A 25,535-nucleotide genomic window follows, 5' to 3' on the forward strand; every position below is an offset into this window, starting at 1 on the left:
CCTTGGCCCACCTAGTCCATGCTTGGTTTTCTGTTTAGTGCTATCTACCTGTATCTGGACCATAGCCCTTCATCTCTCTCTCATCCACGCACTTCCCTTAAATGGTAACAATTGAAACACATCTATACTTCTTCTGATATCTCATTCCACATTTGTACTACCCCCTGACCCTATTTCAGCTTGCACCTAAGCCTTGAATTCTAGATTCACCCAACCCGAGGAGGGAAAGCATGCATGTACTCACCCTGTCCATAAGTCATAAAACAAGAAAAAATGCCAAAGAAGTTAATTGAATGTTTCTGCAATCCTTCTCTCCTGGCTATATTGCTACCTATGAAGATATATGCCTGGACTTCTGCATGTGGTCATTGTAAGATTTACTGCAGACTTCATCTGGGTCTTGGACTTAACTGAACAGAATTTGGAGAGTACACAAAGAAGAATGCACCATCTAGAATTAAGGTCAGGTTTGGGAGATGGGAAAGGGCTGGTGAGGAGTTGATAGCTGGTGACTTGGGACATGTGCTAATTAAGTATCAGAGTGTTGGAATTTCAAATTAGGGATGTGCTGATTGGTTGTTTAGGCAATCGAGGGGCCGGCTTTGGCAAATGGTGACCTGAGGTTTGTGAATGAAAATGGGGCTTTAATCGAGCACAGGTCTTAGCTTAGTGGGGTCCAGGTATCTGGCTCTGTGATGAATCCATGATTGTTTCATCAGTGATCAATGATTATTTGAACTGGGTTCAATTCCCACTGCTGCCTGTAAGGAGTTTGTATGTTCTTCCCGTGACCGCGTGGGTTTCCTTCAGGTGCTCCAGTGTCCTGGGACAGTCCAAGGACGGACTAGTTAGTGGGTTAGTTGGTCATTGTAAATTGTCCCATGATTAGGCTAACATTGAATTGGGGGGATTGTTGGGTGGTGTAGCTTGAAGGGCTGGAAGGGCCTACTCTATGCTGTATCTCAATCAATAAAATAAATAAAAATTATTTCTCACAGAATATGAAAGACTAATTTGGTTGGCTGTACATGGGCCTGGCATCATTAATGTGGGTGTGATGCTAAAACTGTGCCAAACATGCAAGTACAATCACTCCAGAAATGCTTAGTTGAATTTCCAGTGATACAAAATGATTTAGAAATGACCATGGTTACACTTCTCTCAGGAAAGTGATGTTTTTAATGGCACCATATTATCTCGTCTACATTCTTTTTGCAGGTTAGGAATAATTGACAGGAGGTGGCTCTGAACAAAAGTATTAAAGTAACTAAATAGCTATACAACTACAAATTTCAAGTTAATGAGAGCTTCTTGTAATGTATCCTCTTTCTGTTTTATTTTAATGTAACAATTAGCAAATGTAGTAAAGCTTTAATTAAAATTGAATTAAATTGCTGTGCTAATGAAAAAATATACTATGTTAATAAGATTCTAATTTTGTTTGCAACAGAACAAGAAAATGAATCTTCCCTTTCCATCAGTTCAAAACAGCAAAAATAGATTGAGGACCAGGGGTGAAGACGAGCTTACTCAAGGTAGGGACCAGTTTAAACAAACCTTGTGCTTAAAAGAAAAGTTTCTGAAAGCAAAAGTTTTGCAATTGGACGGGTGCAAAAGCATAGGCAAATAATACAGCATGTTCTGATATTAGTGTTGTTTGCATTTGGCTATCCTTATGGCAGGATAGCCCATGTGATTGAGTGATGCCGTAATAATAACCTCTTGCTGAACATCAGCAAAACTATTGATTTCAGAAAAGGGAAAGAGGTGAACAGGCTCTGGCCTACATTGGGGGATTGGTGGTGGAGAAAGTCAGCAGCTTTAACAAGTCACCTTACTAGATGATCTGTCCCTGGTCCAGCACATAGATGCAATCATAAGGGAAGCTTTCTAATGAAGTTAAGGAGGATAGCTTTTCACCAAACACTCTAACAATTTTCTACAGATGTACTGTTGAAAGTATTCTGACTGGGTGCATGATGCTCTTATGTGACGTTTCAAATGCTCAGGGATCTAAGCAATTGCAGGGAGTAGCGGACTATGCACAATACATCACGAGCACGTCCCTTCCTACCACTGGTAAAATCTGCAATAGGAACTACCACAAGAGGACAACATTCATCATCAAAAATCCCACCATCTGGGCCATGCCATCTTTTTGCAGCAACCAAAGCCAAAAGTCCCACAGCACTAGCTTCAAAAACAGTGACTTCCCTTCAACCATTCCCTTCTTGAACCAGCCAGTAAAATACTAATCGCTAGTTAGCAATACCATGACACTTTGTACTAAGTTGGAAATTTTTATTGTTGTAATTGTGTCCTTTCTGGTTAAAAATGTAAATAATTTATGTTTTTCTTGTGATTGTTGTTTATGTGATGCTGTGTGTGCCTGTGATGCTGATGCAAAGTTTTTCATTGCACCCGTGCATACATGTATTGTGCAATTGGCTATAAACTCAGTCTTTGACTTACTGTGAAGAATGAAGGCTGCTTATACGTGGGGAAGGTTCTGACTACCTTCATTGCATTTTGAAGTTGTAAGCCTGGTAATAATATAATTGGCTCATAAGAGGTCTTCATCTGTGTATACACTGTGTGTGCTTTTGGAATTTAGTAAAATTAGTTTAAATTGTCTTAGCAATTTTTAAACAGATACTATGTAATTTTGAATGTTTGTGATTGTATTTAACATTTAGTGACAGAGGTAACTTTGGTCTGTAGATGGTGTTTCACAATGCTGTTCTATCAGCAGAGATGGTTACCTGCTGGAGGGGTCTTGTACTCGACTACTACCTGGGCTGTGCTGGGACACATGCCTCTCAATGGAAAATTGCACTTCTTCCAGATTAGTGTGCTGCATTCATTGTTCTTCTTCATATGGTTTCCAGTTCATTGGAAAATTCTAAAACAGACTGGACGATCAGTCAGTCTACAAGGGTGAAACTGAGCCTTCAGTCTCAGCTTAATTTCCCTTTCCTACTCTAACACTTCTGCTTTTGATCTGTAACATTTGCTTTAGTGAAGTCTGGTGTACATTAGATCTTCCATTAGGCTTGTTGCAACCCTCAGCACTCAGGAATGAATGAACACAATTCAGATAACCAGCCTTCCAGTTTGTGCTTGAACTGGCTTACTCTGATAACAGGTCACTCACTCAAAATTCTAACAACGTCATTAATCTCACATTTCCAGTGCCCGCAGCATCTGTTCAGTCTGTTGGTCCTTAGTTAGGTCTCAGGAAGAACTCTGGAGAGGAATTAACAGTTGGTTGGCACTATTTCCTTCATGCTGTTGAATTGTTATCAGGAGGATGATCCATTGCACCATCTTGAGACATAATAAAAATAAAAATCTTGCACCTCAATGAGTGTTACTTACATAATATGTACAACATGGTCATTTGGCTATGCATGTCAATCATGCTCGTGTCAACTATTTCATATGAGCCTTCAAGGAAGGCACGTATATTTAGTCTGAAGTATTCAGTACACCACATAAAACATTTTTTTAATTAATGGCAGCCTAGTAATAACCCCAAGATATTTCTATTCCCCCTTGCTAATTTATCATCTTTCCTATTTTTGTCCACAGACTTGTATTACAAATATTTGTATTATATATGGCCATTTCTACATAATAGGGAATATAATTATTAGGCATGTGGCAGTCAAAAAGAATTGCTCCCAGATTTCAAAGCCTCATGGAAGTAAATTACTGCAGCCGCATGTCATTTCTAAATCCAAAGAAAAATATATGACAGACTTAAACTGTCCAGAAACAAATTACAAAGTTCTTGTTTTATTTACTTTCTTTTAAAACTTGTTTACACATTAGACAAAATGCATTCTCTCAAGAAGTAGAATAATACTACTGTTGATTGAAAACTGAAATAATAACAAAAATGTTGGAAATGCACCACAGACCAGGCAGCATCTGTGTAGAAAGAAACAGAGCTAATGTTTCAGACAATTGAACTTTTCATCAGATTTTCGTTATTACTGCCATCATTAACAATAGCAGTGTAATCAGATTCCCTCCAAGGTGAGATGCTTCTTACCCTTCATCACTTTGTTTCCAACACTGATAAGAACCTCCTTCAGCTAAAATTATCTGACGGGTACTCTGTGACCTTAGAGTTGGGGATCAAGCTCAAGTTACCAAGTTTTCATGATTCATGTCATTAAAAATAGAAATTGCCACCAGCCAAATATGCAGAAGTCCCATAATATTTTCTGTTGAAATTGATCCCCGTTATTTCGTGTCACAAACTTGCTGAATTCATATCTAAGTACAGCATTATTTTCTTAGAATACTTCAACAAATAATTAGAAGATTAATTAGTATTTATTTATGAGAAAAACCTTGTAACCAAACACTGTTATGATTTTTACTTCATTTCTTTAGGAAGGCAAGAAAAGCAAATGTCAGCAAACATGCATATTGTGCAGTATTGAAGGTTATTTTTAAAATATATTGTCAATAAATTTGTGTTATGGGTAGGAAAGGTTTTGAGGGATGTGGGTCAAATGCAGACAAATAGGACTAGCTCAGGTAGACATCTTGGTCAGCATGGATGAGATGAGCCAAAGGGCCTGACTCCATGCTGCATAAAACTCTATAACTCTATTAAGCTGTCTGGAGAAATAATTGGATTCTGTGTTGTAAAATGTTGATATCAGATTCAATCAAGCCATCAGAGTTAATTGCAAATTATAAATATTTGGAACAGTGCAGGAATGTTTTCAATCTATGATCCTTCATAGCTTATTTCTTCAGAGATGAATCCCACAAGAAGTCCCTAGTCACCAGTGAAGACTGGAACAGAAAATAAATTACGAGGGGTGATTAAAGGTAGAAGGAGTCAATTTTAGAAAAACTAGCACATTTATTTCTCAGCATAGTCCCCTCCTACATTTATACACTTAGTCCAGAGGTCGTGGAGCATACGGATCCCTTCTTTGTAGAAGTCGGCGTCTTGGACCTCCAGAAAGTGGTCCACAGCGGGGGTGATTGATAAGTTCGTGCCCTAAGGTAGAAGGCGATAAGTTATTAACTTCAAACTTTCTGCATAATCACTCAAAGAGTTGAACTGCACGTGCATGTAATGAGAACTGTATAACTCATCTCCTTCCGCTGTAGGCCACGAACTTATCAATCACCTCTGCTGTGGACCACTTTCTGGAAGTCCAAGACGTCAACTTCTACAAAGAAGGGATCCGTATGCTCCACGACCACTGGACTATGTGTGTAAATGTAGGAGGGGACTATGCTTAAAAATAAACGTACTAGGTTTTATAAATTTGACTCCTTCTACCTTAGGCCACAAACTTATCAATCACCTCTCGTATGTCTTTGAAATACAATTTTATACTTAGCCTTTAAAAAAGGCTAAGATTGACTCTGGAATTTAAAACAAGGGAAATATTCCTAGACAAATCTTTGAATATTAATATTGTTCTCTCTCTATGTTTTCAGAGCACTCTTTCAGAGATTTTATTCCCGCATGAATGTATTTTACACTTTATAGCCAAACCTGTGGAATTTTGACCTACTGTTCCCTTAACATACGATGCTAAGTGTTAATAGATTCAAGAGGAGAGGCAATTATCTTCCTGGGTCAAGTATTGCTTGTTCTCGTTCTAAACTAAAACCTACTAATTCATTGGAAGCTACTATGGCAAATAAAAAGGAAGTTGAATTATTACTTCATTGGCTTCCATGCACATAGAGCAAAATGTACTAGCCAGCAAGACTTGAGTCTAACATGCAATCTAAGAATATACAAGCAAACCAGTTATTTACATAATCTTTAAGCTTATTTACAGAGAGTACAATGTTATGAACATAATTGTAGCACAAATGGAAACACAAATATTATTAGGGTGTATTCTGGAGTTACAGTATATAGCAAATATTAACTTCAACAGCAACCAGTCTTCAGGTCTGAATGACGATCCTATATTGAATTTAAAATGCAGCTCAGAAGAATGGTTTTCCTGCAGCTGCAGATTGGGGTCAAATGCAAAACAGGAAACACCCCATTGCTCAAGAAACACCCCACTGACCCGAGATGTCTGCATATGCATGAAAGCAGCTGAGAAACAGCAGTGATTAACAATCATTTTGGGTGTATGGATTGTTGGTGTGAAGATCTATGTGTTTTTAAATTATATGTAATTCAAATGAAGCATTAGGAATGCATTGTAACTATAGAATTGTCCTGCTGTTAGCTTTGATCTCTAGCATATTAAAATGTGATGTTCACTGCGTCAGGGAGCAGCTCTCCAGAATGTCTCCAAATACTGTCAGCTTGTGTGTGTGCCAGGTAAATATTTTTATACTGCCATCAGCATGTCTCTCTGGTGGCTTTTGTTGAGAGTCACAAAAGATATGTTTGGAATTAGTAGGGTATCTGTACTGATTCCACTGTCAGAAGATAAATGTAGTCTAAATTTATCACAGTCATATCCAACTAGAAGACATCAAAGAGATGAGCTATTGATGATGCAATCCAGTCACATTTTACTCATGTTTGCAAAGATGTGCTGGGGCAGTTTATCTGATGACTGTAAATTACTTCCCTGTGTTAGCAAAGAGTCAAGTGGGGATAATGGGCATGAGAGAGTACATTGCAGGGCTTCAGAGACATAAGGAGGGAGAAATGGGGCCAATGAGATTGGTCTTTTGGGAGCTGTCATGGACATAATGGACTGAATGCTCTCTTTGAGTGTTGCAATAAGTCAATAAGTAAAATATTTGCATCATGCAGAAAATAGCAAAAAATTTTATTTACCTTCCTAATCTTGTCATCAAAAAAAAACTGGGATCATTTTCCAGCATGAATCTTGAGATGTAGTTATTGTAATTTTAAGACAATCTTGAATTAAATTGCATTTGCTTCTACTTAAGAAAAGTCCAAATTAATAAAGTCATGACTGTCATATTTTTTTGGGATCCTTTGCCAGTGTTTTTGTCTGACTTTGTGGGGCTATCATTACTTCATCAATGACCACATAATCTCCAGGAAATGTGTGCAGTCTGAGGATCAGGGGGAGTGTGTAGGGTGGTGGTGAGAGAGGAGAAGTGCCATCTCTATCATAAACTGGAAATCACTTTAGCTTTCAGCCACTCCATCCTGGCTATAGGCTGGGCAGCATTAGCAAAAGGCTGAAAGACCATGGCATTGGGGTGGAAATGGAGTAGTTTTAGCTAAGATAGACAAACTAAGAGGAGTGCTCACTGATATCCTTGCACTCCACAGTGTATCATAATTTCTCACAATAATGATTCATTAGAAAATGTATCCTCTTTGGGTATGATTTGAAAGACTGTGCTGTCTGCCAACAGACTAATAACACACTGCAGTGTAACACAGCCAAGGTGATCACAGCACTTGATTTCCTGGGTTTACTCACTCCGCAATAAACTGCAATGCATATTTGGATATGCTAGATACAGTAGCTGATGCCATGCTAAAGTCAACAAGTGTCCTCTCTCCATAAACAGCAAGGACGACAGTGCGTGGCTGTTCCACTGTCTCCTTCGATGCTTTTGCTATGATACTTCAACATTAAAATATTCTTTTGTTAACCCCTATATTTGACTATACGCATGACTGCTTAAAGATAAGAACTATTGCTGCAACCTGATTAGTGCCCCTTCAAGGCAATCTATTCTCATTTGCCATGTTTCACCTCAACTAGGACCATAGATTGACTTGAACAGTCATTTTGCAGACCAATTGAGACCTTGTACAATGAACTCTCTGGTTTGTTAGGCTAAGTGGCTTCCTCCAACAGCTTTTCATTTATTGTTGTAGCTTCCCATGTCATGCACATGTTAATGTGAAATGGAAAGAAAATATGGGCGAGGATTTTCATCCTGAGAGTGAAGGTAAATGATTGGTCAATGGTTTGGATAACGGAGTTGATGGCTTTGTGGCAAACCTTGTGGATGATACGAAGATAGGCAGAAGGGTAGGTAGGTAGGCAATGTGATTGCAGGACTTAAACAAATTGGGACAATGGGCAAAAAAGTGGCAGATGGAATACAGCATTGGGAAATGTATGATAATGCATTTTGGTAAAAGTACAATGCAGACTATTATCTAAATGGGGAGAAAAATCAAACATAAAGGGAGCAAAGGGACTTAGGAGTCCTCATGCAAGTCTCCCAGAAGGTTAATTCACTGGTTGAGTCTGTGGTAAAGAAGGCAAATGCAATGCTGGCATTTACTTCAAGGGGAATAAGATACAAAAACAAGGAGATAATGCTGAAGCTTTATGAGATACTAGTCAGGCTGCACTTGGAGTATTGTCAACAGTTTTGGCCTGTATCTCAGAATGGATGTGTTGTCATTGAAGAGAGTTCAGAAGAGGTTCACGAGGATGATTCTGAGAATGAAGATGTTAACATATGAGGGGCATTTGGCAGCTTTGGGCCTGTACTCACTGGAATTTAGAAGAAAACAGGGGGATCTCATTGAAACCTACTGAATGTTTAAACGACTAGATAGGGTGGATGTAGAGAGGATGTTTCCTATTGGGATATCCAGAACTAGAGGGCACAGCCTCAAATCTGAGGGGCAACATTTTAGAACAGATTTTTTTTCAGCCAGAGTGTTGTGAATCTGTGGAGTGCTCTGCCACAGACTGCGATGGATGCCAAGTCCGTGGGTGTACTTAAGGTGGAAATTGATCGTTTCCCGATCAGTCAGGGCATCAAAGGATATGGCGAGAAGGCAGGTGTATGGGGTCAAGTGGGATCTGGGATCAGCCATGATGGAATGGTGGAGCAGACTTGATGGGCTGAATGGCCTAGCCTAATTCTGCTCCAACATCTTATGGTCTTACGGTGATACAGTTAACATCAAGGATGATAAATATAAGTGGGAGAAAGCCATCATCAATCTGGAGTATGATTCACAGCACTTCACTGAACAGCAGGTCATCTGAAAAACTGCTGCACCAAGACTATCAATGTTTAACTTGAGAGAGTCATTTGAATTGAGGTGCAAGATTCAAGATTGTTTAATGTCATTTCCTGTATACAAGTGTAAGGAGAACAAAATAATTGTTATTCTGGATCTGATGCAGCACAAAAAAAAATCACGAAAGATTAAGAACACAATAATAATAACAAAAATCACACCATAAATATAAATACATAAGATAGCTTATGTACAAAGATTGATTGCCTGTCCATAAAGTGATGTTAGGCTGTACATATGGTAACTGATAGGAAATAATGTCATGGTAACAACATCTAACAACATATTCCATTCCTATCGTATGATCTTCTCTGCAATGAGATTGTTCCTTAGTTATTCCACTAATCTATAGGGAAACAATCACAGGAGTTCCATGATCTGATCCAAGCACAGTTCCAAAATTGAGATATTCCACACCATCCATGGGTAGACGCTGATGCTGTGTGCCAGAACTAGATAGTAGTTGAGTTTTGTTAGATTGGTACTTATTTTCTTATACACATAAAGCTATGAAGCTTGGCCCCTAATGTTTTATCTCTGTCCTCTTTAGCAAAGTTGGGGCTATGGGGCAGCATGGTGGCGTAGTGATTAGCACGCTTTACAGTAGAAGCAACCTGAGTTCAACGCTTGCCGCTGTCTGTAAGGACTTTGTACGTTCTCTCCATGATTGCATGGGTGTCCTCCCACAGACCAACAATGTACTAATTGGTTGGTTAATTGGTCTTTGAACTTGTCCTATGATTAGGCTCGGGTTAAATCGGGGGTTGCTGGCCAGTGCAGCAAGTATCTATTCCATGCTGTATCTCAATAAATAAATTAAAAGCTTCCTGTCCATTGATTTTTTTTTTGTTGAACACTGCTATGATGTGCATATCCATTTAACACACTTTCTGTTTATAAGTCTGGATTCTAACCTTTGTGCTGGTGCTTGCAGAAGTTAGAATCAATTATAACACAGCTTAAAACGAGGATTGATCACTCCTTTCTAAATAATTGGGCTGAATCATTGGAAGGATTTTGCCAAGAGCAGTGGCACATGCCGTATAACGTGAAACACGGATTAATTTATCCTTCAGTACTAGGCTGTCTATGTGTGATTTTGAAAGAAATCAAATGAAGAAAGTACAGGAAGGAAAATGGGCAAACACTGTCCATGCTTGGTTCCATCATTGCCTCTCCAAAAGGTACATGTGGTCGTTTTAATAATAACATTGATCGAAGTGTCTTTTTTTGCAGTGTTTGAACCGGCTGTTCTTAGAGCCTCCCTTCCGTTCTGCACCAGCTTTCAGAGCACAAAGAGTAGTAGTGGGTTAATGTGGAGCCTGCAGAATAATTGTGAAAATTTATAGGTAGGCTTAGGATAGTGTGCATACCAAGAGGAAGAAAAGGTAAATGTGTGGGAAATTACTCAATGAAAGCAAGTACACATAACTATCAAATGGCATAAGGAAAACATCATTCCCCATATGTTTCTGCAATGCCATTGTAAAAAACAATCAATCTATTTATCTGCTGCACTGCTTTACATTTTACATCTAGATGCTGGTCTTGAAGAAGTGTTCCTTTCATAGGTTTTGTACTTCTTAATAAACTATGCTGTACACTTAGCCTCGGTACAGTTTCTCCTGTACCTGAAGCTTGTTCAAAATAGGAAATAGGACAGTAATGTAATATTTGGCAAAGTTTGTCTTTGCTTATACACTAGCGGCCACTTTATTAGGGACCTCTTGTACCTAGTAAAATGGCAACTGAGTGGATGTTCATAGTTTTCTGCTGCTGTAGCCTATCCACTTGAAGATTCAACATGTTGTACGTTCAGAGATGCTCTCCCGCACATCATTGTTGTAACATGTGGTGATTTCCGTTACAGTCAGCTTGATCCAGTACAATACTTCTCCTCTGACCTCTCTCACTACAAGGCAATTTCACCCACAGAACTGCTGCTCATTGACTGCTTTTAATTTTTCACATCATTCTCTGTGAACACTACTCGACCTGACACCAACAATCGTTCCACAGTCAAAGTCACTTAGATCACATTTCTTCCCCACTCTGATGTTTGATCGGAGCAACAACTGAACCTCTTGACCACGTCTGCATGCTTTTTACGCACTGAGTTGCTTCCACGTGATTGGATTATTTGCATTAATGAGCAGGTGTACAGATGTACCTAATAAAGTGGCACTGACTGTATGAGATACCTGTGTATGATAATACATATTAAAGTTGTATGTTATTACCTTTAAAATCTAAAAAAAAAGACTTGCAAGAAGTAATCATTTCTAGAGCAGTTGTTTGCAGTTTTTTTTGTTTTATACAGACTTCTAGATTGTACAATAATTGGTTACCATATATATCAGCATTTGCTTACTGTTCATATATCATCAACAGCCCCCAAAGTTGCTTGGAGATCTAACACAAAATTAGACCAACTTCTTCATCTATTGCATAACATGTTTAATCATTTCAACTAACCAAATAAAATTCCTCTTTCTGTTAGATTTCCTTTCCATGAGCATAGAAAGATGTGAAAAATTCAAGCCACTTATCTTAGCTTATTCTGAACTATGATTATAGAATCAATCTGCAGTAAAAGACGAAGTTATCACTGTCTGAAATGCAATATTTAATAGGACTTTTACAAAGAATAATATTTCAGCGCAGAAACAGCACTGGATGCATACCAGCACAGAAAGCTTCATATAAATGTGATTTATGCCTGACAGCCTAGAATGATTAAAAACATAAAGTGAATTGAAAACTACGTTTCTTCATCTTGCTGAGCAAATACACCATTGTGCTAAATAGAAGCCCTGAAAACATGCACTTCATGTGATAATTAAGTTTTTGATATGCTAAGTTTTATTTAGATATAACAGGGAAATGAAAGTTACTGCTTAGAAATGATTGGCTCACAATGTGAGTATGATTAAGTTCTGCTTAGCTTTCACAGTCCAGACTTAACTGCAAGTGTGCTGTGAAATAGGATTTGTATAGAAAAGATATTATTTTCATTAAGATACAGAGATTGTGATAGGGCCTTTCTTATCATCAGCTGAGATAGTTTTCAACCTTTTCTAAATGATTTTGTTCATTATTTGGAATGTGTTTCTGTGTTTTCATTGGTCGGGATGTTGAGTATAAAAGTTGCATGTGCAGGTTTCAACTGTGTAAAACTTTAGTAAGGCCACATTTGAAGTAATTGTACAGTACTGATTGTTGCATTATGGGGAGATCGTGGAAAGGATGCAGAAGAGGTTCATCAGGATGTTGCCTTGATTACAATTATAAGGAGTGGTTGGACAAATTTGTATTCAAACTCTGGAGCTTTGAGAGCTGGGCAGACAGTCTGACAGAAGTATATAAAATTATGAGAGGTACAGATTGGGTAGGTAGCCAGAATCATTTTCCCAGGGTGGGAATGTCAAATACTAAATGGCAGAGATTTAAGATGAGAGAGGGAAAGTTTAAAGGAAATTTACGAGGCCATTTTTTAAAAAAATATAGAGAGTGGTAGGTGCTTGGAAAGTATTGCAAGGTGCGGTGGTGGAAGCTACAGTATACAATAGCAATATTTAAGAGGTGTTTATATATGCACATGAGCATGTAGGGAGTGAAAGGATGTAGACTACGTGCAGAAAGATCAGTTTGGATCAGCATCTTGATCAGCACAGACATTGTGGGCCAAAAGGCCTATTCCAGTACTGTACTAGAATATGTTCCATGTTCCATGTTCTATGTGGGAATTAAGTTGGAAGTTGTGGCTAGTTATAGGTTCATCTAAAGACTTTTTTCTTGAATTTTTATGTTTATTGCAAGTATAGTCTTATAAGTTACTTATAATGGGACAGTGCCATGATGGTAAAATTGGTCAGTTAACATGCTAACAATTGTTAGATTTTTATAATCTTTACATTGGCATTATACTGAAATTCGTTACTCATATACAGTAGCTTTCGAAGGTAGTACCAGTTTACACTGCCGAATAATTGATATAAAATAAAACAAACTTAGACAAAAATTCAACTACTTACGTATCTATGAGAACAAAAAAACATACCTACTTCGAATTGACATTATTTTTGGATCCCTTTTGCAGAAGTCTTCCTTCCATGAACATGAAAGATGATAGATTCAGGGACAATAATGTCCCTCTCTTCAATCCTTTTTTTTAAACAAACCTCTTTTGAAAATTAACTACATTTAGAAATAGATATTAAAGCCACATCACTGGGCATTAACCTTTATTTCTCATGATGTTCAGAAATAAAATCCTAGCCAATTCAGTTGGCTTGATTCCCATCTGATGTACATAATTATTCAATAGAAAGAACTCAATCAGATTTGATTTCACTGCCTGAAACTCAAATTTATTAAAGGCCAGAGGTCCTTTATGATGAACTGTAGTGGTTTGTGAAATAATTGAGTGAGATGGACTTGGTTAATAGCCAAGGCTAAGGTTTCCAGAAATAAATTTGTTTCACACGTTATTTATAATAACTATGATATGGAGTTTTGTGCCTTTTAGACCTAAATGATAACTATATTCATGTTCATGACAAATATTTACATATCTTCTCCTTTTCCCCTACATGGAGATCTCAATAAAATTTGTAAACAACATTGCTTTAAAGGAACGCTTAACTCTGATAGTAACACAAATTTTAAAAAATTAAATACAGTCACTAAGTCAGATAGTATCTATTGAGAGAAACGTCATTGACTGGAAATATTAATTCTGCTTTTTTCTCGAGGGATATAGTCTGATTGCTGAATAATTTCAGGATATTCTGTTTTTCATTTGAGATTTATAGTTCATGCAGTATTACTCTCCTTGATATTTTTGAAACTATTATGTTTTAACTTCAAGAATCACCATGTTGGTGGTTCTATTTCTTTCAGAGTGGATCAGTAATAATCATAATATGATGGTTATTTGAATTTTTCAATATTTGAAATGAAAGAATTTGTGATTATCTTTACTTAATATCCGGACTGAGTTTAGAATCTGACAATATTGTCTCCAGAAAACATGTTGTCCAGAATCTTGGGGTTCTTTCTGGCCTTTTTTAAATCACTGTCTGAAAATTTTATCAAGATACCATCTCCCGTGCGACTGTATGGAGAAGCTGTTTTTTAAAGCTGACTTGACAACGAATGAGGTCATTTAGTTGTGCAAATGTACTTCAGAAATTCATTTTAAGGGAAGTATGGTGCCAGGAAGACAAGATTTAAAACTCATGTTGCAGAGGATATTTTATCTGCTGCTGCATTGATAGACCGAATCACACTGTATCATTAGCAAACACATTTATGCCTGTTTCAGGAAAGTCTACACACCAAAATTTCCTTGAAAATGTTACTGAACTTCTTAAGTATGCATTTTGTAATTGTTAACTACAAATTAATCTGTCAGTTTGAATAAAACTGCTCAATTCTAAAATTCTCTCAGATAGTATTTGTGTTTTTTAAGTTCTGCATGAATAAATATTCAAATTGAAGCACTTGTTTTATGTGAACATGGTAAAATAGAACACATCACAAGTAATGAGAACTTGTGCTTCAGTGCACCAAATACCCAGGCACGCAAGGATAAAGAGATGTAAATCCCAATGATTCTGATGCAGAATCAGATTTATTTAATGTAATATTCATTTGTTAGCTTCCTGTTGAAATTCTATTTCATTAGAGAACATTTGGGTCACTCAAAGGAAATGATATTTTAACTGTATCATCAAGGCCTTAACCTACCTGTAGTTTTATTGTAGAATGAAATACCAATAATAAGAGTAGCTACAGTATTTGTCATATGTACATTGAAAGATACAGTGAAATGTATCACTTGTATCAAATCAAATCAGTTAGGATTGTGCTGGGCGGACAGCACAGTCTCTCACAGCCACGGACTCTGCAGCGGGGTCTGTGTGCTCTCGTGGGCAGGCTGCGGAATGGATACAATGTTCACGCTCATGAGTTTGCACGTTTCAGCCAATTAGTGTTTCACTGTAGTCGTATTTGACGCCCTTCTTCTTGTTCCAATCTTGTCAAGACTTGACCAAAAACAGAGCAACATCTATGTTTCCTACTTACCAGTGTCCTAGTTCCAGGAAAGAAGACTACCGTGTAGCTTAAGGCTGTTAAGGAGGGGTATTTATTTAGTATCAACCTACCTTATCTGAGCCACTGTATTGGCGTTAGATTTGGTTTGACGGTTCTGGTTAATGGCCTTGTTGACCTAGCATTTATTTATTCCCCTTATTCTCTGCACATTTCACATTGAAGTCAGTGGACTGTTGATCCGTTTCAGTCTCTTTTCTCTCTCTCTCTCTCTCTCTCTCTCTCTCTCTCTCTCTCTCTCTCTCTCTCTCCCCCTCTCCCCCTCTCCCCCTCTCCCCCTCTCCCCCTCTCCCCCTCTCCCTCTCCCTCTCCCTCTCCCTCTCCCTCTCCCTCTCCCTCTCCCTCTCCCTCTCCCTCTCCCCCTCCCCCTCCCCCTCCCCCTCCCCCTCCCCTCTCTCCTCCCCTCTCTCCTCCCCTCTCTCTCCCCCTCTCTCTCCCTCTCCTCTTTCCCCCCGCCACCACACTTGGGCACATCATGTCACAATCTCCATTTTTATCTTAGAATCAGAGAAATAGTTGCAAGGTGTCTGGGTGAGTGCTGAACAATATTTTCATTTTATTATCTCATTCCCAAAATTACTTTAGTAATGCTCAAACTGGATTTGAGTGCAGCGAGGAACAGGAGCAACAGTTCTAAAGGGAAGATTAATTACCTGGAGCACTATGAAGGATAAAGGGAAGGAAAGTTCATTTTGAGAAATCCTATCTTGTAAGAATCTACCCAGAACCAGACATCTAATGCCAACTTTCAAGTGTATATTGGTGACATACTGTACATCTGACATTTCCTGCAGGCTGAAGTCCAGTTGCATACCATACCTGTGGTGGTGAAGAACACTGGCAAGTCTAAGCTTCTTGATTCTAGATCATCACAGATGAATATGGTTGGTCATTGTGATAAATCACAGTCTTAAGTACTCTGCTGCACAATTTGCCTAGGTTCAAGGAAAAGGGACTTTATCTCCCTATACTTGAGGCTAGCAAGATCATGGACACAGATGCTGGAAATCCGAAGCAACACACACACAAAGTGTTGGATGAACTCAGCAGGTCAGGCAGTATCTGCAGTATGGCGAGGGATAAGAAGCTTCCTGCCTGAGAAGTGACTTGGACCCACCACAGTTTGTCTACCAACACACAGAAGCAGCCATTTCTTTAGCTCTTCACTCAACCCTGGAACATCTGGACAGCAAAGGTGCATACAACGGGATACTCTTTATCAACTACAGCTCAGTATTCAGTACTATCATCCCCTCAAAACTAATCGATAAGCTGTAGTTGGCCGCATCAAAGGTGGTGACAAATCAGCATAGAGGATGGTGATTGAAAATCTAGCTGAATGGTGCCATAACAACAATCTCTTACTCAATGTCAGCAAGACCAAGGAGCTCATTATTGACTTCAGGAGGAAGAAACCGGAGGTCCATAATCCAGTCCTCATCAGGAACCACAGGTGGAGAAGGGCAGAAATTTTGAATCCCTCAGTGCTATCATTACAGAGGACCTGTCCTGGACCTAACATATAAATGCAAGTACAAAGAAAGCATGGCAGTGCTTCTACTTCCTTAGAAGTTTGCAAAGATTCAACATGACATCTAAAGCTTTGTCAAACTTCTATAGATGTGTGGTGAAGAGTATATTGCCTGGCTGCATCAGAGACTGGTATGGTAACACCAACGCCGTTGAATGGAAAATCCTATAGAAAGTAGTGGATACAGCCCAGTCCATCACAGCTGAAGCCCCTCCCTCCCCTGAGCACACCCACACAAAGCATTGGTTCAAGAAAGCAGCATCCAGCATCAGGGGACGCACTACCCAGATCATGCTCCCTTCTTGCTGTTGCCATCAGAAAGGAAGTACAAGAGCCTCAGGACTCATACCACTAGATTCAGGAAGTTATTACCCCTCAACCATCACGCTTTTGAACCAGAGCGGACAACTTCACTTGCCCCATCATTGAAATGTTCCCATAATTCATAACCAATGAGTTTCAAGGACTCTTCACCTCATGATCTCAGTTTTTATTGCTTATTTATTTGCATAGTTAGTTTTCTATAGATTTATTGAGGATGCCTACAAGAAAATGAACCTCGAGGTTGTATATGGTGACATATATGTAGTTTGATAATAAACTTTACTTCGAACTTTGAACCAACCACGTAAGTCGCAGATTATATGTCTGAAACCAGAGCACATCAGGAAAGGCTCATTACCCATTGAAAGTAAGGCGTGTGTGGCTAAAAGCGGAAATCCATGTGGTTTTTAAAAAACTTGGGTTTATTGTCTCTCTATTTGTAATCTGCTGCACAACGTTGAGGGTTGGCTTTTTGTGTTGACTCTTCCTGCTCTGGGTCATTACCTTATCCAAACTCTTGTAAATTCTGCAGGGGGGAAAAGCTACTTCAGAAAGGGTAAGTAGGAGACTTGTCGAGGGTGGAGTTAAAGCCGTCAAAATGGAATTATAGTGCTAAAGTAGACGAATGGGTAGCACTATCCATGTTATCATTTCCTTAACCTCCAAAACATTGCAGAAATACTACCCAAAATCTTTCAAAATATATGTTAGTAGGAATTAACATTAATGTCAATCAATAGATTTTTATGTTAGCAATAGCAATTAATATTTACGCTTTTTGCTGATAATTATACCTTTGTGGAGAACAAACTCCTCTTTGTTCCCACATGAGATTGTTCCACCATGATCCTTTGATACCATGAGGCATAGTAACCCGATTAAAGCAAGTTTGTGCAGTATTTCATTAATTCTATAATGGTAATTATCCTATTATGGATTTATTAAGTCTGCCCACAAGAAAATGAATCCCAGGGTCGTATATGGTGACATATACGTTTGTACTTTTATAATCAATTTCTTTGAACATCAGCTTCTGATCTTGTCGTGATTTAGTTGAAGACTATCGAGGGGTGACAATTGCCTGAATATAAAATCTCTCCCATATCTTCCCTTTAAACAACTATTTTAAATCTGTAACCTTTAGTTACAGAGGCATGGAGTCATAATGTAATACAGCACAGAAACAGGATCCTCAGCCCAACTATCCCATGCCAAGCAAGGCACTTACGTAAACTAGTCAATTTACCTTTAGTTGACCTATATCTCTTTAAACTTTTCCTGCCATGTACTTATTCAAAAATCTATAAATACTGTTTGTCCAAATATCTTCAATACTGTTACTAATCTACTGAGCAGAATCCTGTTATAAACTCTGTATCTTTCCATAGTTGCTGCCTGATCTGCTGATTGTTTCCAACATTTTCTGTTTTTATTTCAATATTTCAGCATCTGCAGTTCTTTTGATTTTCAAAATATGTTCTCAGTACTTTTATTTGAAAACCTTTCAAGATTGTGATTACCTTGCTAGATTTCTCCTTAATCTTCTGTTGCCCCAAGAAGAATAAGCTAAGCTTCTCCAATGTCTTCACTAATTGAAAACTCTTATCATTGATGCCATCCCAGAGAACCTCTTCTGTACGATTAATGAGGACAATATATTCTCTTTGAAGAGTTGTGCAGAATTATGAATAGTATAACAGAGAATTTTCTTCTGAAGTGTAACGGATCCACAAGAATTGCTTAATTTTATATTCAATGCCTTTACTAACAAAGTACACAGTGGGGGTGCTAAGCAGGTGCTACACCTTGCCCAAGGGTGACCTGCAGGCTGGCGGAGGGAAGGATTGCCTTACAGCCCCTTTAGTAGAGACATATCTCCACCCCACCATCCAAATCAAATATTACTGAAATATTAAATACAAATCACTCGTCCCTGCTTAGCTATAAACTCCCTCAATATAGAATGCATCTCAGCCTATATACACATACACACATATAGACATATGTACATACATATCCTGTATGTAGACATATAATACTATATATACTAAGGCTGAATCACTGTGGAGGATTTCCTTCTCTGTAGGATAATGTCTTTTCTGACGGGGGCAGGAGATGGTCACTCTGCTTGACAAGTGAGACTTGTGGCTGTGAAACAATTTCAGCTGCTGGGGCCTTGTCCATGGCGGTTGCAGGAGTTGACTCCGGGGCTGCGGGAAGTGGTTATGACAGCTCTCGACACCTTTTTTCTGGACGTGTTGGCATTCTGCAAAATGCATGGCAAGCTTCGCTCAGTGAAGTGAATCATAATGTGCGTGTACTGCTTCTGCCGTCACCAGTCCCACTACCTTTTGGAAAGCCACCACACACAGCTTTGCCCATTGCTATTTCTTCCCAATCTGTAGTAATGAGTTCAAGGGGTGGAGCACAATATTCAGATTTGGCAGGAATCTGTTATAGTAATTGACAAATTCTAAAAAGGGCCACAACAGTGTTATGTCCTTTGGCCTTGGAACATCTACACGACATGAATTTTCTGAGCAGCCTTATGTAATTCTTATGCATCAACAGTGTGACCACAGTAAATAATTAAAGAATTCACAATTGTTACATTGTGCTCTGAGTCCATAATCTTCTAATCTTCTAAATACTGCCTTGAGATTTTGAAGATATTCCTTGTCCTATTTACTAATAATAAAGATGACATCCAGGTAACACTGAGTGCTTGGGCAGTTCCCTTTCAGGACCTGGCCCATACCTTTCTGCCAGAGAGCAGGTACAGATGTTCCTCCAAAAATAAGCCCATTATCGTGATAAAGCCCTTTGTGAGGGACTTTTCTTCCATCTCCATCTGTAGTTAGGCCTCATCTAAGTCCACTTTGCTGAAAGGTTTCCCTCAGAGAGGTTTGCAAAGATATCCTCCATCCTGTCAGAGGGTGCTGTTCTACTTTCAGTACTGGGCTGATGGTGACCTTAAATTCTTTTCAGGTCCTGACAGACCCATTCTTCTTGGCTTCTGGGACCACTGGCAATGCCCATAGGCTCCACCAACTCAGCCATGGAAAGAATTCCTTCAGCCTCCATGGCTAGCTCATTGACTATGTTATCACAGGTAGCATAAGGAACCAGATTGGCTTTATAAACTTGGGTGTGGCATTTTCATTTAACACTATTTTACCCTTGATATGTTTGAGTTTTCCGATACCATCCTTGAATACTGCCCTAGCATCACCTAATACTTTTCTTAGTTCACTTTCAGTTAACTCTATTGCAAGGTGTGAGACATGCAAATTGTGGATGGAATTCCGATCATGCTATAGCTTTCTCAAACATTCACAACCCCATGATGTTAGCCCTCCTATTTTTACCATATAAAAGCCCAGTGTGGCTTGTTGGTTTTACTGTTGTATTTTGCTGCCGTATTTCAGTCTTTCAAATGTCATTCCCACAGGTGTTATTTTTTCTCCTATATAAGGTTTTGGCTGGATATCTGCAGGCTTTAGTTCACTATCTTTGAAATGTCATTCAAACTTCATTTTGTAGAATGACTGAAACAGCTGAGCCAGTCTTCAGTTCCATTTGTTTAATTTTCCATTCACTACTGCTGTAAGCATAGACCTTGTTGACAGTTAGTTTTCACGTTGTAAATCTGAAGGCTACTCAGTCCTGTGTCACTCTCATCACGATCAGACTTTTCATCAATAGCATGCAGACTAGTGTTGTTTTTTGAAACTGGAATTTGACTTTACATCTTTTTCTCATCCCTGCGTAGTCCATTTATTTTTGTCTGTCTGACATGCCCTTTGTATTCTTCGTATGTGTCCTACTTTGGTTGCAATTTCTTCAAGTTTTACCTTTAAATCTGCGTTGGGCTGGTGTATGTGAGCTAGTACCACAATTTGTTTAGCCAGGCTGTTTTCTGTTTAGACATTGCAATTCTGTTTAAGCTTACATTCTTTCCTGACTGCATCTCAGTCTGGTGTTTTATTGATTCAGTGATTTTTGTCTGCTCTTTTAAATGCAAGTTGAGCTTCAATTAGGAGCTGATTTTGAATGCTTTCTTGTAAGGAAACGATCTCTCAATGCATCATTAAGGCAATTACTGAACTGACAAGGCTCAGACAACTAATTCAATTCAGCCATGTATGCTGAAATGGACTCCCCTTCCTTTTGGTTACCCTTATGAAACCTAACATGTTCTGCAATCAACAATGGTTTTGGTTCTAAATGTTCCTGAGTTACTTTCACAATATCAGCAAAGCTGAGAAGACACAAACAATCTCCCAGATATAATAATGGCCAAAGGACCTAGGGTAATGGATGAACTGAAGGAAATCTATATTAGGCAGGAAATAGTGTTGGATAGACTGTTGGATCTGAAGGGTGATAAGTCCCCGGGACCTGATGGTCTGCATCCCAGGGTACTTAAGGAGGTGGCTTTAGAAATCGTGGACGCATTGGTAATCATTTTCCAATGTTCTATAGATTCAGGATCAGTTCCTGTGGATTGGAGGGTAGCTAGTGTTGTCCCTCTCTTCAAGAATGGAGGAAGAGAGAAAACAGGGAATTATAGACCAGTTAGCCTGACATCAGTGGTGGGAAAGATGCTGGAGTCAATTATAAAAGATGAAATTACGACACATTTGGATGGCAGTAACAGGATAGGTCCGAGTCAGCATGGAGTTATGAAGGGGAAATCGTGCTTGAATTTCTTCTGGAATTTTTTGAGGATGTCACTATGAAAATGGACAAGGGAGAGCCAGTGGATGTAGTGTACCTGGACTTTCAGAAAGCCTTTGATAAAGTCCCACATAGGAGATTAGTGGGAAAAATTAGGGCACATGGTATTGGGGGCAGAGTACTGACATAGATTGAAAATTGGCTGGCTGACAGAAAACAAAGAGTAGCGATTAACAGGTCCCTTTCAGAATGGCAGGCAGTGACCAGTGGGGTACCGCAGGGTTCAGTGCTGGGACCGCAGCTGTTTACCATATATATTAATGATTTAGATGAGGGAATTAAAAGTAACATTAGCAAATTTGCCGATGACACAAAGCTGGGTGGCAGTGTGAAATCTGGATGTTATGAGAATGCAGGGTGACTTGGACAGGCTGGGTGAGTGGGCAGATGCATGGCAGATGCAGTTTAATGTGGATAAATGTGAGGTTATCCACTTTAGTGGTAAGAACAGGAAGGCAGATTATTATCGAAATGAAGTGAAGTTAGGAAAAGGGGAAGTACAACGAGATCTAGGTGTTCTTGTACACCAGTCACTGAAAGCCAGCATGCAGGTACAGCAGGCAGTGAAGAAAGCTAATGGTATGCTGGCATGGGGAATTGAGTATAGGAGCAAAGAGGTCCTTCTGTAGCTGTACAGGGCCCTGGTGAGACCACACCTGGAGTATTGTGTGCAGTTTTGGTCTCCAAATTTGAGGAAGGACATTCTTGCTATTGAGGGAGCGCAGCATAGGTTCACAAGGTTAATTCCCGGGATGGTGGGACTGTCATATGTTGAAAAATTGAAGTGACTGGGCTTGTATACACTGGAATTTAGAAGGATGAAAGGGGACCTGATTGAAACATATAAGATTATTAAGGGATTGGACACGCTGGAGGCAGGAAGCATGTTCCCGCTGATGGGTGAGTCCAGAACCAGAGGTCACAGTTTAAGAATAAGGGGTAGGCCATTTAGAACGGAGTTGAGGAAAAACTTTTTCACCCAGAGAGTGGTGGATATGTGGAATGCTCTGCCCCAGAAGGCAGTGGAGGCCAATTCTCTGGATGTTTTCAAGAAAGAGTTAGATAGAGCTCTTAAAGATAGCGGAATCAAAGCTTATGGGGATAAGGCAGGAACTGGATACTGATTGTGGATGATCAGCCATGATCACAGTGAATGGCGGTGCTGGCTCGAAGGGCCGAATGGCCTACTCCTGCACCTATTGTCTATTGTCTATTGTCTGTAAAGCCAATTTTGGCTAGTTTGGTTGGAGCAGTCAAGCATCTAAGATAACTATATGCCTTTAAATCTAATGCACGCAGCAATATTAGCAGTCGCTTCTGATTGACTTATTTTATTTGCTTCAAAACTTAGCTCAATTTGCTCAGTATATAATATGCAGTTATTTCCTGTGCAACTGAATGCATCTATCTTTCCAATGTAGCCAGCCATTTTTGTTTTTAAAAAATTTGACTGTCTGTCCCTTCAAAAGATGCATATGCTGCGATGTGTTTTTTTAAAATAATGCGACTGTTTCTTGTTGCGCTTTTCTTTAACTTGAATGCCTCACATTGCTGGAACAGCTCAGTAGTCGTCTCAAGTTCATTTTAAAAATACCTTGTTGCCAATAATTTGTAACTCCAAAACATAAAATTAATTGAAAGGAAAAGAAGGGAGCCAGGAATAATGGTCTAACTTCTGTTTACTTTAAGTGAGGGGTATACGTATGATGTGGCAGTGTTATGACGTATGCTATTCATGTACTTCATATATGTAACCATAATGAATTATTTATACAAAGAGTGCTTAATTAAGCAATATATTTACAATATTACTGAAATATTTAATACAAACTTTACCAACTTTACTAATTGCTTTCAAGCAACTTTTTTGGCCTAAGTTATAAAAAATGTTTTAAACTCTTTTCATGGCACACGCTATGTGCGTCCAAAGGGAAAAAAAGAATATTCAGAGTTTAGACGTTTAGAATTTCAGAGGTTTAGGAATGGTGGGTGTGATTGCTGCATTACTATGTTCCAATTATGTGGTTATATTTGACGTGATCACTCTTCCTCCCAGACAGAAGATGCTGACAACATAGAAAAACAGAGTTTACCAATTCTTATAACTTGAAATAACTTGTAATGTCACAATTAAAAAGTTTTAGAGGAAATAATATCACACACCAAATTTAAATTTGCATAAATGGCTTGATACGTTGGAAATCATGTAGTGAGAGATTGAGGTTTGATTCCTTAGGTTATCAACTTTCCAACCTTGTCTAGCAAAATAGCTCAATACAAAGGGACAGAGATGAAATTTGAGTTGACCCTTCACTTCTGGAAAGCAGCTTTTTGAGAGAGTACTGTTAAGCATCAGTTACAAGATATGAATGAGCTAAAAATAAAGGTAAGTAGACAAATATCTTATTAAAATCAATTTTTTAAATGAACACAGCTTTATATGAAATATTAGATTAGTTTCTCAGTGATTGTTCATAATGCTTGAGTTTATAAGGTGACTAGATTATTGATTTTTATACACAAGACTATTACCCTCACTTTAGTGTATTCTTTAAATTCCTACCGTCTCCAAAGTAGTTAAGGAAATATCAGTAAGACTATTTTTATCCTGGAACGTCCTATTAACCTTTTAATTGAATTAATAATCAATGTTAAAAAATCATCTCAATTCATTTCTGAAAAGCAATGGAAAAGCCTGTATTCATTATCAGCATAACATATTTCTCTCTTCCATAATAATTCAGTGTGAGATATTAATGTAGAAAGATTTCATAATCCTTTCACAAAGAAGCTGGTCAGGAAACAGTAGATCTTATTAATTTTACTGTGTACTGACTCAGGCTGATAGAGTTATATTTGATGCCTGGGCTTCAATAGCACTTGCAAATCTTAAGGTTTATTTTTTGAGCTGTCACCATGTCCAGTATATCTAAGTCATAACCAGAGTCATAACTCTCAATCTTAAAGCTGATGGAGGAATAAAATTTGATTTGGCTCTTGGGGCAGGAGTATGACTTTCTGCAGAGCAACCACAATGTCTGAATTTGTCCTTGTATAACCCCTGCCTTTTTCACCAAAGCAATGTCAGTGAGACCTATTCAAAACAGGACAGCCAATGTAACTCTGGCTGAATAAGTACAGAGCAACCCATTTCCATTCCAATTAAACCAATGTAGCTCAACCATTCTATTCAACGTACCTACGCCATACACTGGAGGCACAATGTGGTTTACTCATAATGAAGTTGTTCCATGTTTTAGTACCTCACCGTGATAGTTACAGACAATGCAAAAAACAACAATTTTCAACCAAGATTAAACAGACAAATACTTAACTGTACTTGTCGCCAGATGATGATTCCCTTTTGTTTGGAGACATGAGAGATTGGTCAAGCCTGACTACGGATATAATATGAGCATTTCTCTTTTGTTTCAGAAGAAATTTGCAAGAAAAATATCTGAGTTTACCTTATCATGAAAGAGTGGGCACCATAACCGTTTGATACTGGGGCACAATGTGATGTCTGTCTATTATTCGTACCAGTAGGAACTTCTCTGATAATTTAGAAGTTAGTGAAGTTTGTTTGATAGTTTTGCTTACGGGAGCTCCTGAGGGAAACCCGTGTGGTTACGTAGAGAACGTGCAAACTCCACGCAGACAGCGCCAGAAGTCAGGATCAAAACCTAACCACCGGAGCTATTAAACAGATGCTCTTCTAGTGGCTCCACTATGCCATCCTACCAATATTGTCATGGGAAAATACATCTTAAGATTAGTGACAATGATGACAAATAGGCTTATCATGTGCAGATCATTTAATCATCTGGTACAGAT

General features: G+C 38.7%; 1 protein-coding gene across 2 annotated transcripts in view; it reads left to right on the plus strand.

Annotated features, from left to right (window-relative positions):
• c21h10orf90 (chromosome 21 C10orf90 homolog) overlaps positions 1–25,535 on the plus strand; it is a 201,218-nt gene that overhangs the window by 27,593 nt on the left and 148,090 nt on the right. For both annotated transcript variants that reach the window (XM_072239779.1, XM_072239780.1), the window contains exon 3: positions 1,451–1,535. In XM_072239779.1, the coding sequence (XP_072095880.1) occupies positions 1,451–1,535 (85 nt within the window). The remainder of the gene's footprint in view (positions 1–1,450; positions 1,536–25,535) is intronic.

This window comes from Mobula birostris, chromosome 21 (assembly GCF_030028105.1).
Source record: "Mobula birostris isolate sMobBir1 chromosome 21, sMobBir1.hap1, whole genome shotgun sequence".
Taxonomy (NCBI): domain Eukaryota; kingdom Metazoa; phylum Chordata; class Chondrichthyes; order Myliobatiformes; family Myliobatidae; genus Mobula; species Mobula birostris.